The sequence below is a fragment of the Octodon degus genome, unplaced genomic scaffold (assembly GCF_000260255.1).
Source record: "Octodon degus isolate 3935 unplaced genomic scaffold, OctDeg1.0 scaffold00212, whole genome shotgun sequence".
Classification (NCBI taxonomy): Eukaryota; Metazoa; Chordata; class Mammalia; order Rodentia; family Octodontidae; genus Octodon; species Octodon degus.
The window spans coordinates 3420796-3437402 of NW_004524788.1; the positions used below are offsets into that span (position 1 = coordinate 3420796).

The window sequence follows — 16607 nt, forward strand, 5'->3', positions numbered from 1 at the left end:
AAATAGATTTAACACAGGACACATAATTTATATGATTATTTCATAATCCAGAAAGTCAGATGCAGAAAAGTACAGATCTGTCCACACACCAGAGACCCCAATAATCCGGTTGAAGGCCCTGGATCTCATGGCAATGTCCTGTATGAGTCCAGCTGAAGACTAAGAGCCCATGACAATATCTCATGGACGTCTGTATCAAGGATCTGTACTGGGAAGGCCGAAAGGTCAGTGGTGGAAGCTAGAAAGTCTACCCCAGCGAGACGAATGATCTGTGCCAGCAGGCTGAGGGATCTGCACTGGAGCCCAGAAAGAGACAATCAAGGTAAGGCTCAGAGCTCCTCTGAAAAAGACCACAGCCATCCTCCACAACAGCAAGGACTCAAGCTCCTCCAGTGATGATGACAGCTGAATTAATATCAGGAAAACCAGCATGACAAGCTTCTCCAGGAGAATCAATAGCTCACATGCTTCCCTTTTTATGCTGCTGACAACAACGCTCAGGTGGGTCCTCCACACCCACTGGCAGTTTAGCTGAGTGCTACAAGTTGACCATTAGTTCATCCACCACATCAGCCAAGAATGATCAGGGAGAAGGTTTTGTGACACAGTTCTTAATCTCACAGCAACTTCTCCAAATCCTTAAGAACATCAGTGATAGTAAGCTATTTTTGAATGCTGAGGACAGTGTTAACAGTTTTTCAGTTTAAGCCTGATACAACAGACTTCTACAACAGACTGATACAACAGACTTCTATTCTTCAGAAGACATTTCAGTGCTTTCACAAAACCTCAGGGTTTGTTTAACCATCATTTTTGTCTGATTATCAAATAAATACAGGGACCTAAATCTTTGCATTTTAGACTGTTTCTATGAGCTAGATTCCTAGATGTGGAATAATCCCAAGTTGAAAGACATGAACATTTTTTTAAGGCTCCTGATCCATACTGAAAAATTGCTTTGCAAAAAGATTGAACCAATTTACACTCCCACCAGCAGTATATGAAAATATATTTAAATGCAAATTCCAAACTGCAGTACATCTTTTTCTTAGATATTTCACTTTAAAAAAAATTTTTTAATGCTACACCAAAGCTGACCCAGGATGTTAAAAAAAGGAAGTCTAGTGTAAAAGTGGAGCAGATATTAAAACAGCTCTTAGGCAGAAATAAGCTTTTTTTAAAAAAATGCCTAAAAAGGATGATAAAAATTCTAAGGCATCATAGCAAGAAGCACAATTCAACTTTTTTTTTTTAAGATCAGGAAAACTTTATTGGGATGATAGCTATTGAGAGACAGGAGAGGAACCAAAAATGGGTTGCCAATGAGCCCACTTTTCAAAAGATGTTTTATGGAGCAAAATCATGAGGTAGGTACAATATCATGAGGTGGGCACAATGTGGGACAAAACTATGCTCCACCAATAAGCTTAGAGTATATAAATAACTGGCTATAAGTATAGGGAGTTAGGTAATGTTAATCCAGTGGGGAAGCAAGTCACACAGCAAGCACATATAGAAAGAACAAGACCTTTTTGGGAAGAGAGGAGTCAGGAGGTCCTGGAAGATGGATGTCTATCTAGACTTTATTGGACCAGGTAATATCATTTATAGTATATGGCTTGTCTTCAGGAAGGGAGGTAGTCTAGTCATTCCATCTTTATCTTGAGGCCTGGCATTCTATGAATGCACCTCCAGTCACAGTTGTAATGTGTTCTGTTCTTTTGCACTGACTAGTTTAAGGGCCCAGCCCTGTCTGACTGCCTATAATATTTCTACCTAACCTAGCTGTCTATATTATAGCTGTCTATAATATTCCCCCCTTTGAGCAGGTACCCCTAACTGCCAAGGGGGAGCAAGAGGTGACCACCACTCTTCTTCCAGCAGGAAGGGATTGTAGCTGTGACTCTCCACAGAGGGTCTATCTAAAGGCCCTTGATAGACATCAGGTAAGTGTATAGCTCTAAGCCTGGAGACAAGAGCAAAGCAAGGCAAGTATGCGTGAGTCAAATAAAAAGATCAACGAGACTATTATGAATACAATCAACAAATATCTGCACTAGGAAAAGCCAGCAATAGCTTCCCACAAAGAAGGTAAGGAGACGTTCTACGGAATTTCAGAATTTAACATGACATCAATCTGTCATTTAATATCTTGAATAGTCACTGAGATATTAGAAAGATCAGAAATGTACATACATTCAGCTTTTACAATTGCCTAAGTACCCCCTTGTGCTGCTGCTAGAATGTCTAACAGCATCCGATTTGGGAGGATAGCTTGTCTCATTAATTTTACTTCATTTAGGAGAGAGATCAGTGAAGGTGTCATTTAAGGCCTGTTGAATATAGTTAGTCAAGACCTAAATGTGTTGTATGACATCGTCTAATCCTACGGAAGGGATAAAGATAGAAGCCAAATGATCATACCAGTGAAACATACTTTTAAACCATTGGTGTTGTAGACAGGGTAAATTTGCAGGTTGGCTGATATTTTTAACAATCCTGCCTTGTAACCATGCAAGACCCAGGGTGCATCTCCCGACCCATCTATGGGATAGCCAGGGCCACAAATTGGTTCTACAGAACCAATAAGTACCACTGGAAGCTTCCCATCTAATTCCAGGGCAATTAAGCCAGTCTATTGCAAACCAGTCTTTGACCTGCGAAGTTATGGGTGTATAGACTGCTGGGGGTTGGGGGTAACCATCCCAAGTATTTAGTAGAGTTAGGTCAGTGAGAATAGGAATGATTTCTTTGTTCCCAAAAAGGGGACCTTTTTACTAAGTTGCCCTATACTTGGAGTTAACCACATATAATCATCATCAGTATAAATACTGACTTTCTGTCCAAGAAGTACAATTCTAAAGGGACCATTAACAGTTTGGCTTAGATTGAGATTGTAACCGCCAAAAATTTTGGGCAGGGTCAAGTCTTGTTTAGAAAAAGCAGGATATTTCACACTTATACTTCTAAAGATGACAAAATATGTGTGAAGGCAGGATTTGGGATATAGTATTGCCTGAATAATCAATTCACTTAAAAAGAAAAAAAAAAAAATCTCTTCCTCCAGTACCAGGAGGGGCGCCTATCTCTCCCACCCCAGGGCGCCTCTTTTAGTCTTGAGTTCTGCTTGCAACCACAAGGGCCACCTCCACCGCCAATAATGGGGCACAGTGATTTTTGGGGGCATGTGGATGGGCAGGGAAGAAGCCCAAACTCCTGAGCTCTAACGAACTGATGGGGCGCTGAGACCTTAACGCTCAACTGACTCCCTCAAACCCCCTCCCGTTATTTAGGAAACTGCCCAGTGCCCGCCTGTAAATCTTCCATTACTTCTCGGTGCCTTCTCCAATTGCTTCCACCAGAAAGAGCGGACAGCCAAGGAGGAGCCAGAAACTCGATTTCCCCGCTACCCACTTCGCTTCCTCACTTTTGTGCCTCCTTTCCTGATCCCTCTCCTTCCTTTCCTTTCTTCTTCTCGTCTTCCCCTTCATGCTTCCTTCCCCGCCCTCCCCCACGGACCCTCTCTACTCCTCCCCTAGGGGCTCCTTCTCCCCGCCCCCTCTGCCCCTGAAGCCAATCAGCGAGAGTCCTCCCACAGCCCCGCCCCTCCCGGGCTGTTCGAGGCGGGACTGGCCGAGCCCAGGCCGAGCGCGGGTGCGGAGGGTGGCGCCGTGGGGCGGGGGCGATGGGGCCTGGCGGGCGGGCGGCGGCGCCCGGCTCGCCGAGAGGCGAGCGTGCGAGGTTGTGAGGGGGCGAAGCGGGCGCTGTGGCCCGCCTGGGATGGGCCAGCCCCGGCCTGGCTGGGCCGAGCGGGAAGCGCGGGCGGCTTACCAGCCAGGCCTGCCGGGCGGGCGGCCCGGAGGCTGAGGTAGAAGTGGGCGCGGAGGAAGGGGCCGAGCCAAGGCGGTGGGTGGAGCGGCGAAGGGGGCGGAGGCTGGGCCGCAGCGGGCGAGCGGAGCGGGGCGCCTGTCCGGAGCTCCGAGGCGGCGGCGGCGGAGGCGGCGGCGCCTGAGGAAGCTGAGGCGGCGGCGTGCCCGGACGAGCGCCCAGAGGTGGCGGACGAGGCGCCGGGGGCCCCCATGGGCGGGTGTGTGGGCGCCCAGCACGACTCCTCTGGCAGCCTCAACGAGAATTCGGAGGGCACCGGAGGTAGGTGAGCGCCAGGGGGCAGCCTCGGCCCCCATTGTTCCCGGCCAGGCCCGGCCACCTGTCCCGATCCCCGCGGCCGCGCGGCCCCCGCACCCTTTGTCGTCTGCTGCTCCATGTCACCCCCGCGCCCCCCTTCCCGCTGCCCCGTCGGCTGCGGGGGTTGCCCTGCCCTCCTGCCGCGGGAGAAAGTCCTCCGCGCGCCGGGGACTCGGCGCTTGGCCTCGCCGGCCGCACCGCCCGGCTCGGGAAACTCGGACCCGAAGCTGCCCTTCTGGCCACCTCACTCTCTCTCCAGCCCGTTTAATTATTCAGGAACAGGATGGCGGCGCCGGGCTTGCAGAAGAGCGGATTGATGGGGATGGCGGGGAGGGGGAGAGAGCCTAATGCGTTCCCTCCGACGGGCCCCGCCACATCTCTCCGCACCCTTCCTTGTTCAGCAGAGTTGGCTGGGCTCAGCTTTCCCGAGTTTCAGATGACAGCTGCCCTGGTTGGTTCCAATTTGGCCATTTAAACCTGGGAGTTTCTGGAGCTCGGCTGGAGAAGTCTCAAGTGGCCTCAGGCATTACATTGAAGGGAGGGCAAACGGTCTCTGTGTAAAACGCTACTTTTGCACTGCGGGGAGGTTTGGGGCCAGGGTCCTGCTGGGTTGTACTCGTCAAATTTTGATCTGTCTTGCGTAAAAGGAAGATATGTACGATAAAAGTACTCATGAGAGTCTGACTTACCTCAGCTATATAGGATTAGTACTTTAAAAGTTTTTTTTTTTTTTAATTTTAATATGGGATGCACTTCAGCTGTATGGTAAATAGGTCTGTGTTGACAGGTATTTTAAATTTGTTTATTGATAGTTGTAATATAGGGTGGAATAATAATAAAATTCTATGCTAAGTGACCTGTACAGTACTGAGTCTGTTATTTAGGTTGCATACAAGTTAGAATGTTTTAGTTGCTGGAATAGCTTTCAGGAGTAGCAAAACAGCGTCGGTTTGATTTCGACCTGATGCTAATGTGTGTCGCCCATATTTATAAGTTTCAAAACTAAATTGGGAAATAAAAATGACAAACTCAGTTTACTAACATTTAGATCAGTTGCTTGCCCTGTACTTAGGCTCTGCCCATGGGCACTGTACATCTAACTTTCTGGCTGTATTTCCTGGATTACAGGATGTTCAGTCGTGCCACTTCATTAAAATCTGTGGGTATCCTGTATAATCCTGGACAGATTATATGGGAGCCCAATAAAGGTGGTCTTGAAAACAGGAGTCCCCGAGAGTGGTACTTTATAGTTCATTTCATATTACAGCATTGTCACATGTGGCACACCAGTGAGCGAAGATAAAGCTAGAAAATAAGGGTCCAATTTAAAACAGCTTTGGGTTAATCTAGTTGAGGTGATTGATCATTAAAGGTACCCATGAATATTAGTACTTCTTATGGCGTTCAATTTTATTTTTTGCATTTATGTTAAAATTGTAATAGGGGCTGGTGAGATGGCTCAGTGGTCTAAAGCACCAACTTAGAACAAGCTTAGCAAAGCACAGGGACCGAGGTTCAATCCCCCAGCACCGCATGCCAGCCAGCCCCACCCCCTGGTGGGCTGAGCTGGCCATACACACACACACACACACACACACACACATACACATAAATAAATAAAAATTAAAAAAATAAATAAAATAAAATTATAATAAATATTTTTTCTTTTGTGTAATAAATGTGAACCAATTTTTTAAAAGACTACCAGGCATCATTAGTACTGAATTTAAATCGTAGTTTGGATAATGTATTACCAGTAGTATCCAATAAGATAGCTGTAGTATCAGTCCCTTTGAGGATTAAGTTCTTTGGACCATAAGTAGTGCTATACTTTCCAAAGAAAAGTTTAGATAAAAGAATACCAACCACTACTTAAGAGTTAATTGTCATTTAACTCTTGTGTGTATATCAAGAAAAGGTTCCTTATTGGGTGGATTACTTTTCTGAAGAAATTTGGAGAATTTCAAAAGATCATAGAATACACAAATAGTTTAGTTCACATTATAAGATTCTTATCTATTTGGAATCGTTTATATATTCCTGTGATGTACGTTGGCTAAAATTCAGATTTACTTTTTTTTTTCCAGATTTACTTCTATAAATACCTAATTTTAATAAAGTTAGGTATATCATAGAAGTTAGGAGCTGAGTGTGGTGATACACTCCTGTAATCCTAGCACTCAGGAGGCGGAGGCAGAGGATTGCTGTTTGAGGCCAGCCTGGGCTATATAGTGAGTTGAAGGCCAGCCTCAACAGCATAGTGAGACCCTACCTTAAAATTGAACAAATTGACCCTATGTTAAAAAAATAAAATTATATTCAAGAGTACTTGACAGTTTCCAAACTTTTATTTTCCTAGAATTTCCTAGTGTGTTGACATTTTGATCAGTGTATTCTTCATGGTTCTTTGGTGTATTATGACAGTGTGATCCAGGTTTTAGTCTTTCAGATATCTGGACAAAATTTTAGCCATGGCATTTGCTAAGGAATTAAATCCCTTATGGTTTTTAAAACAAGAAATATGTGACAGGGAGCAGGGGGACTAACAAAGACAGCTAAAAGGCTTGTTTTCTAAATTCACTTCTTTAATGAGAGTAATGATTTGCAAAGTCAGTATTTGGTTGGTGGTCATGTCATTTATTCTGTACATTCAATAATGTTCTAAGAGAATTGGCCCTTGTAATCACAGTTTCCAGATTTGCAGGAAGATATCCAAATGCTGGACATCCATTTCTGTAGTCTATTTCAGAGTATCTTGGGAACATCCAGAGTTCTTTTAGATATTCATTTATAGCAGTCTTACAGACACCTACTTGATGAGTAACAGTAGTTCTTTAATAATGCCATCCACCATTTATCTGATATTTATTATATAACAGATCTTGTGCTACGGGATTAATAAATTCATTGAGGCCTCAACAACTCTATGAAGTAGATATTATACCTATTTTATAGATGAGACTGAAGCTCAGAGAAATTAAATAACTTGCTCAGTATTAGGAAGTTCGTGCATGGCAATCCAAAAACCAAGGCTACATTCAAGAGTGAGAGTTTCTCCTTTCCCTCTCCTTTTTTCTACCTTGTTTTGTTTTATAAAATTGTGATAAAGTATAACAAAATTTGCCATTTTAACAATTTTTAAATGTTTAGTTCAGCATCATTTAATTATATTTATGTTCAATAACCATCACTATTGCACATTTCCAGACTTTCTCATCATTCCAAGCAGAAACTGGATCCCTTAAACAGTATGTCTTTGTTCCCTGCTATTATAACCGCTGGTGTTTTTACCTTGATGAATTTGCCCATTGTAAGTGTTTCATACAAATAAAATCTCAATATTTATCTTTTCTTTGTATTTTATGTATCAGTATTTAATCTTTATGGTTGAATATTGCATGGTGTGTACACATTGCATGTTTGCCTGTCCATCTGTTGGTATACATTTGGGTAGTTTATACATTTTGGTATAACTAATGCAGCTGTGAATCTTGGTGTACCACTATCTGGTTGACTCCATTTTTAGTTCTTTTGGCTAAATAACTAAGAATGGCATTGTTGGGCGGGTAGTATAGTCATTCTATGTTTGTATTTTTGAGAAACTTCAAACTTTTTTCCACAATAGCTGTATCATTTTACATTCTCACTGTTAGTGTCTTCACCAACCCTCGTTTTCCATTTTTTTTTAATTATAGCAATTCTAGTGGATGTGAATTGCTATCTTATGATTTTGATTTGCATTTCCCTAGTGGGTAGTGTTTACATGTAATTGGTAGCCATTTCTATAGAATTTTTGGAAAAGTTCCTATTTTTATTTCACTTATTTATTTACTTATTTAGGTACCAGGAATTGAACTCACAACCTTATGCTTGCCAGCAGGCATGGTGCCACTGAGCTATATCCCTAGACCTTGGAAAACTTTTTTTTATGCATTTAGTACAGGGGATACAGGATATACAGGACCTAACTACATAGATCAGACTATAGTGATTCTCCTGATTTCAGCCTCCCAAGCACAGGGATTATCAACATGCACCACCATGCCCAATCTCACTTGCCATCTCAGTGAGTCCCAGGGGCGGGGCCCAGCACAGCACGCTAGGGATCAAACCACTGCCTGCGCTCTGCCTAAGCAGCACTTTAGTCCGCTAAACTATCAGGTCAGCTCTGGAAAACTTTTATATAAGCCTTTTGCTCACTTTTTAGTGGAATATTTGAGGGTTTTTTTTTTTTTTCTGAGTTGTACAAATTCTTTACATATTTTGAATGTGAGATCCTTATCAGATTTATGAGTTGCAAATATTTTCTCCTTTTCTGTGGATTATCTTCTTTCTCTTAATAGTATCTTTTGATGTACAAAAGTTTGTAAGTTTAATACAATTCATTTTATGCTCTACTATATTGCCTGTATTTCTACTGTGAAATGTATGTTCCCCATTGATACCTTCACTTAACAGATAAAGAATAAAGATCTAAACTCATCATGGTGGCAAATGCTTGTAATCCTAGCCCTTGGGAAGTTGAGGTAGGAGGACTGAAAGTTCAAGACCAGCATGGACTACATAATGAGACCCAATGTTTAAAATAATAATAATAATAATAATAATAATAATAATAAAGATCTAGAATGAGTAGTTCACAAATCTGTCAACTAAGGGAGCCGGGGAGATGGCTCAGTGGAATAAGTGCTTCCCTGGCAAGCACAAGGGCCTGAGTTCAATCTCCAGTTCTGCCAAAAATAACCAAATCTGTCAACTAATATTTGCCTTCTCAGCTATGAATAAAAAACTTTTATTTGCTCTTTCTGATCTGGGGAAAGGTTATTAGCAGTAAAATTCTGTTGTTTTAAGACACCATCTTGGGCCAGAGAGATAGCTCAGTGGCATAAGTGCCTGCCTGGCAAGCACAAGGTCCTGAGTTTGATCCCTGGAACAAAAAAAGAGAGAGAGAGAGAGACATGGTTTTGCCATGTAGTTAAGGCTGGTCTTGCACTCACTATGTACCCAGGTGGCTTCAAACTTGCATTGATCCTTCTGCCTCAGCCTCTCAGATGCTGGGATTACATAAATGTGCCATCTGCTCAGCAGTGTTTTTGAAAAGTTGGCAAAGTTAATCCATAGACCTACTTAATATCCCAACCTCCTGGGGCCGGGGAGATGGCTCAGTAGAATAAGCACTTCCCTGGCAGATGCAAGGGCCTGAGTTCAATCCCCGGTTCCAGGGCAAAAGAAAAGAAAAAAATAAAAAATCCCAACCTCCCACCCTGTTCATAGGAATGAACTGAGCTACATTCTGTATGTATGTATGTACATAGTTAGAGACAGGATCTCACTAAGTTGCTAAGTTCCTCAGTTTGGGCTTGTCCTGCAGTCTTCCTGCTTCAGCCTTCCAGAGTGCTGGGACATACTCCCATGCCCAGACCCAGGCCCACCTATCTCAGTTTGTTAATCAAGATAATCACTGTGTTTTCTGGGGGATCATTTTACAAGCATTGAGTACCACCCAGAATGCCCACTGTTGTATTGGTCCAAAAAAGAAATCATGCTCTTTTTTCTTATGTCCAAATCCTTTTTCTAGGAAAACATAGTATGTGTATATAAAACAACCAAAACACTATAAACAGAAGAAACTGAAGTATAACTGTGCAAGTCCTAAGGGAAGAAAAAAAAAGTAAGCAGCATAGGGTTGAGCAGAAGTTATGTAATAGTAACCAGGATAACTGGTTTTCAAGACACATTTAATGATCTTTGTGAACTACCAAATGAAAAAGAGTTTTGAACTAAGATTTGGAAGTGGTTATAAACAGTCTATACACTGGGTAGTAGTATATACCAACTGCTGTGTATTCACTTACTAAAGGTGAATTGAAGCATTATGTATTAGTTGATGGGACGATAATGTTGGTGGTGATGGTAGTGGGGTTCTCTGTCCTCAGGAATCAACACTCTTAACACTTTGCTGCCCAAGAAGTATAGTCCAGGAGCACCCTTGGCCTTGCTTGGGAGTACATTGAGGCCCACCCATACCTACTGCATCAGAACCTGCATTTTAACAAGATCTCCAAATGATTCCTTTGCTAATTAACGTTTGAGAAATACACAGATTTAAGTGAGAAGATACTAGAATGAGGAAACCATGGTGTGGCAGGTGGGCGTTGCGTAAGTTGGTAATTTATTGGATATAGGGAGAAAGAAGAGAAAGAAAATATTCATTCTGTGCTTGTGAACCTGGGTGATCGGAAGTGTTGAGATTGCACAGCAGAAAGAGAAATCTGAGGGAAGCTGTAGTTTGATGTTCTGTATGTTAAAAGTATAGATGGAAAAATATTTCACCAAGACCTCAATTAGGGTAGTACAGAAGTTTACAAATGGAACGTGGATTTGGAATTGGCTAGGAAAAATTTCACTGAAGGAATAAACTGACTAGAAAGTGAAAGAAGCAGGGGACAGGGAGATGACTCAGTAGAATAAGTGCTTGCCTGGCAAGTGCAAGGGTCTGAGTTCAATCCCCGGTTCTGCCAAAACAAAAAAAAGAAGAAAAAGAAAGTAAAAGAGGCATAAAATACCAAGAATTGAGTCATTAAAAATTTCACAAAAAGAAATGAGAGAAGTCACCTATATTGGCTTGACATGTAATGGGTATTTCAAATGAATTTCGTTGAATTATTGAGAAGCAGGAAATGTTTTAAACAAGTAGGACTGATTGGTTTAGATCAGATCATTCTCTTTTTTTCAGATCATTCTTATAATTTCAGAAAAATTATTTGATTCAATAACTTTTCATTATAGCTGTGTTCAGAGAAAATAAAACCATAGTTTGTTACTTTTATCCTAAAACAAGGTAGATTTTGTGGGCATCCAACCCCAGAATCTTACCAGTAATCCCTTTGAGCTTGGTGTGGTTCAGATTTAACAGCACTTTGTTTCTGGAAACTACCCTGCACCCCTTTTCCTTCTGTATTTTCAGTAGCCCGAGTATTGCTTTACACATCATCTAACTGGATTGTTTATTGAATTTTTTTTAATGTTACTATTCTTTGGGTGTGCCTGTAACAAACAGTGAACCAAAATTCAGAATGAGATTTCATTTCTTTTTATCCCTTGTATGACAGTGGAAGTAAAAGTTCTTCCTATTTCCTTCGTATTTCATATTCTCATGAAAGGTCTCTGGGTCTTTTTTGAGAGATGCATAAAATTTCATACCACTTTGGAAAAAGATTTATACCACAAAATATGAAGTATTTTCTCAATGTAAAGCATTGCTGACAGATTTTATTGGCAGGAGTGAAGTTTTAGCCAAAGAACCAAAAATGAAAATAATGCACTAATGGGTAGATTGGAAAAAGTGGTATACTGGGTGTAAGTATATATGGTAGAAAGTAAGGTTGGAAGGTTGAATTTTCTTTGGGAAGAGATTTTATCATTGGAGTTTACATTAAAAACTGACAAGGGCTGCTTTAACTGTAACTGCTACCTTACTGTCTTTGGGGTAGTCCGCTCTGTTTTAAATTTTCGGTCAAAGAGTAGAGGTCTCAGCCAGAATGACCTTGGAATTTATATTGGAAGGTGTTTCTAAAGAAAATTCTTGCTATGATTATTAAATGGGGCTTTTTACTTTTCTAATTTTAATTTGTTGAGGAAACAATTACTGGTATTGTATTAAAGTTTGAGAAGTTTTGATAATTGGCAGAAGCTTTAAGTTATTAGAAGTGATAGGAATCTTCAGTCCTCTGACTTGATAGTGTATGACATTTTTTCTTTCTTTTGGATAAATTTAAGTAGGTGGGTTTTATACTCAAACCTAATTTTGTTAATATAAATGCAAAGCTTTGTCAGAATCTTGCTGGTAGTATATTACATAATATTTTTCTAATGAGAATGATGAGGGAGTATTACTAATAAGCTTTTTGCTTTTATATTAACAAATTATCTCTTGTGACTTTTGAGCAAAACAAATTCTTGTTGCAAGAAAGCATTAGGTTGATGTAGGTTAAGCAGTATGATCAAATTGGACATTATAATCAATTTGCTGATTTATTGATTTTCTCTTTTTCTTCTTACTGCAGACAATCTGCATAGTTTATCTGCATTTGATGGACTACTGCACCTGATTCTTCCCACTATTCCTCCCAGCTTTCTGCTTATTGAGCAGTATTGGGCTACCAGCAGGCTCCTCACGATTCACTGGTAGTTCAAGGATCATCCGTTGAAACTTTACTAACCTTTAAAGATTCATGTGTTGGTGAAGAGCAATCAGCATATATTCTTCTTACATCAGCTACTTTGACTCTCAGTCAGCAAGAATTAGGTTTTTTAATATATCTATATATTGAGCTGAGAGGTTAAATATTGCTGAGTGTACATTGGGTGTTCTATGCCATATTTCTGCATTTTTGCAATAAAACTTTTTAGAAGTTTCCATTATAGTTCTTCTTTTTAAGAAATGGAGTTTCTATTGAAGTTAGATATCTAAGAAAAACATTTTCCTGTGAAAATAATTTTAAATGAATTTTACTTGAGCATGAAATCTTGTTAATAAACATTTGCTCAAGACGACTAATTTTTAAAAATTTTATTTTGTGGTACTGGGATCAAACCCAGGGCCTTAATCATGCTCAAAGGTAAGTGCTTTACCATTGAGCTACACCCTCAACTGAGTCATTTTTCAGCTTTTCTAATTAAGTTCTTACCTTCTCAAGAAAACTTTTAGAGCCAGGCCTGGTGGCACACATCTATAATCTCAAGCACTTGGAAGGCTGAGGTGGGGGTGGGGGGTGGGGGTCGCTGAATTTGAGGCCAGCCTGGGGTACACAGTGACTCAAGATCAGCTTGAACTACACAGCGAGACCCTTTCTGGAAGGAAAAAAGAAACCTTAGATAATTGTATGTGTTTATTATAGATGGGATTCAGATATGAACAAGATAGCTTCCATGCCGCAGGCCATGTGACAAGAATATTAAAAGGATAACATTCATAGTTAATCTTTTTAGAGACTGAGTACCAAACTACAACCCAAAATCACTTATTTGTCACAAAGTGCCAACATTGCAATTACACCAGAATACTGAGATTTTAGTTAGGAAAATCTTACACATCAATATCTTTTGTTTTAAAAGAAAAATCAGGGGCCAGCCAAATAGCTCAGCAGATTAAATTGCCTGCAAGCAGGTGCAAGGGCTGGGGGTTCAATCCCCGGGCCTTCTGTGCTCGCATTGGGACAGCAATTGAGACTGGGCGTGGTGGTGTGTGCCTATAATCCCAGCCCTTGGAAGGCTGTAAACAGGTGGATCACTACGAGCTAGTACACGTAGTAGATCACTACGAGACCCTAGACACCCTGAAGACCCTTCCCTAAAATAAAATAAAAAGAAAAACCACATTAATGGGCATACTGTAGATTTACCACCACTGTCATAGAGTAATACATGGTCAAGCTCATTCAGTTATGAATCTACTTTCAACACAGGGCAAATACTGTATTTCTTAGGTAAGTTCTTGAAACTTTTTTTTTCTTTTTTGAGATGGAGGTCTTCCTCTGTTAACCAGCTGGTCAGTAGAACTTGTGGCCTCAAGTGATCCTCTCATCATAGCCTCTTAAGTGGCTAGGACTAAGACACATGCCACCACGCCAGGCTCTTCAAAATAGCCTCTGTTATTTTAACTCTTGAGTCCTTGATGCCCGCTTTAATTAGGGTTACAAATAAGGCTGGCTGTCTGATACCAAGAAGCTTATGGTCTATTGGAGGAAGTATTTGTTGAAATAATAAGGTAAAGTTCTTTTTTTTTTTTTCTTTTCAAAGTTTTATTGATAAACATATAGCAATGAGACAGTTTCAAATCAAATCGAAAGTACAGTTTCAACAAATAATACACTGCATATATTCTTCTTAGTGGTTAATTGCTGTACAAGATGCAGACTTGTGATCCTACTTACAAACACCATTAGAAAAAATCATTCTATTCATTAAGAGAATGCAACTATATATCTATCCCAACCACTTTGAATACACAGATACAAAATGGACATTCATAGTTATACCCCAATTTTTTTTTAAGTTCCGTTGTTGAATATTACAGGTGTGTAAACTCAGCAAAATATTCTAAAAGAGTACAGAAGCCCATAATAGCATTGGGTCTTCTGTTTAATTGGCAATGTCAGAAATTATTGACGTGAGTCCCCTACAGCTCAACATAACAAAATGGCTTTACTTCCTATATTTCATCTTCATACTTTTCTACTGGATGGTTAAGACCAAGGTAAAGCAGAACCTATGCAACAAGAGTTGTAGCTTTTTGGTTTGAGAAGGTCAGTGAAATGCCCTCAGGATTTATCCTGAGATCCTGTACCTCAGACTGTAGAACCTTTGTCAGTGCAGCCATGTGGATGAGTCACGGCCATTGCTTGGCCAATGTGCTCTCTGTGAAAGCCTGAGAGAGTGTCTTCTTCTTCTCATGTGACTCTCCTTAGGCACACTCCACGTCATCGATCAATTTCCTCTTTGGCCCCATAACCTTCTTGATCAGAAAATCTGGGACACTACCGAGGTACATGACGTTACAGTACAAGTTCTCATATGTCCTGAGTCTTAATTGACCTTAGAAGGGTAGGGCCAAAATATTGGCTTTCCTTGTAGCCCTCCTTTTTCTCTAATTTTGTTCTGCAAACTTAGGTTGTTAACCATCCAGAAGACAAGCTTATTGTTATTATCAAACGATTTCCGTTATCAAGCTTAACCTCACTATTTCACTACATTTCAAACATCTTAGGCATAATAAGGAACAGGTATTTTTCATCAAGTATTGATATGTTGAACTTTAAGTCCCTACATAATATGATAAAGAACATTTAAAAATTAGATTATATTTTAACAATAGGATAAAGAATTCTAAAGGTAAAGTTCTAAGTCTTTATAGTAATGAAAACAGTATTATGAAAGCTCAAGGAGTACTGGGGAGCAAGGTCAGAATGCTTCACTCAGGAGGTGCTGTAGAAAGTCAGTTTTGAAAGAGGAGATAATGGTATAAGATACTGTTTACAGAGACAATTGCTTATCCAGAGGTATGAAGAAACATAGCATTTTAAAAGATTAAGATTATGGAGGGATAGATGAATGTGACTTACCAATGCTTATTGTCAGATTTGGGGAGGTAAAATTGCTATAATCAATAGATCAAGTTGTAAGATAGTATTATTTGTGGTACCAGTTATATATTTGTGCTTCTAACAATCATTTTTGACAATGGTATATTTTGTAGGGTTATTTTACACAAAATTCCAATGTCCTATATTGTTGTAGTCTAACAGATTTGTATTGTATAATAATTTTAATTGCATAGTCTTCTATATACCACAATGTAGATTTAGATAGATTTGATTTTAGTGGAAGGTGATTGTTCTCTAGTCTATAGTGGATCCACACTCATCCTGTTTTCTTCTGCTGTCTTCCAAAATCAGGAGTAATCTTTCATTACAGGTGCACACCTGTAATCCCAGCATTTGGGAGCTGAGGCAGGAGGATTGTCAAGGGTTCCTGGCCACCCTGGGCTGAGTAGCAGTACCCCATCTCAAAAAAACCAAAACAAAACCCTATGTCTGAGAGCTGCTATTTCTCCCCCTAGAAATAACCTGCTACCCTTTAAAATTCCGTTTATTATTATAGTACTTCCCTCTTTCCTCTCCTACTTTCAAAAACAATCTGTCATGGTCATTTTTATACATTATTTATCTTAGAATAGCTGCACTGGGCAGAGACTTTGGTACTGTCTCAGTGCTTTTAAGTTTAGTTAAGGTTTGCGTGTAATTCATCTTTGACTTTATAAGGATTATGAAGAAAAAGTATTTTCCTGTGCATATACTATAGCGTTGAGGCTCAAACCCAGGACTTCAAACACGGTTATATCTCCAGCACAAAATGAGTATTTCCCTAGTAGAAGATTTACATGATTTTAGAATAGCAACTGCATTAAATAGGACGACTATAGAATATAATGAAAAGGTCTGTGAGACAGTCTTTCAGGGTGAGTTCTGCCTACCCCTATTTTTCTGTGTTTGTGTCCCTGGATAAATCACTTGACTTCCTAAGTGTTTAGTTGTTCTTGTTTACTTGTTTTATTTTGTTTTGTTTTTCTTCTTTTCAGGATAGGGAATCGAGACTAAAGCCTTTACCCTGAGCTGTGGTGTCGCTCCACCACCACCACACATTTACTTTGTGGCAGAGTCTCACTAAGTCACTAAATTACCCAAAATGGGCTTAAACTCCTGCCTGCAAGTGCTGGAATTTATAGGCACACAACACCATGACTAAATGCTTTTTAGATTTTTGTTTTTTAGCATGTTACATGAGATTAGTAGATCCAAACTTCTACAGCAATGTTGCTTTCTTTTTTAGGTATGCCGTACATTTAACACATTGACATATAA

At 40.2% G+C, this 16607-nt stretch overlaps 1 protein-coding gene across 1 annotated transcript in view; it reads left to right on the forward strand.

Moving 5' to 3' along the window:
- Positions 1-3693: 3693 nt before the first annotated feature.
- Ubtd2 (ubiquitin domain containing 2) overlaps positions 3694-16607 on the forward strand; it is a 67106-nt gene continuing 54192 nt past the window's right edge. The window contains exon 1 of the mRNA XM_004644842.3: positions 3694-4149. Within this exon, the coding sequence (XP_004644899.1) occupies positions 4080-4149 (70 nt within the window). The 5' untranslated portion in view covers positions 3694-4079. The remainder of the gene's footprint in view (positions 4150-16607) is intronic.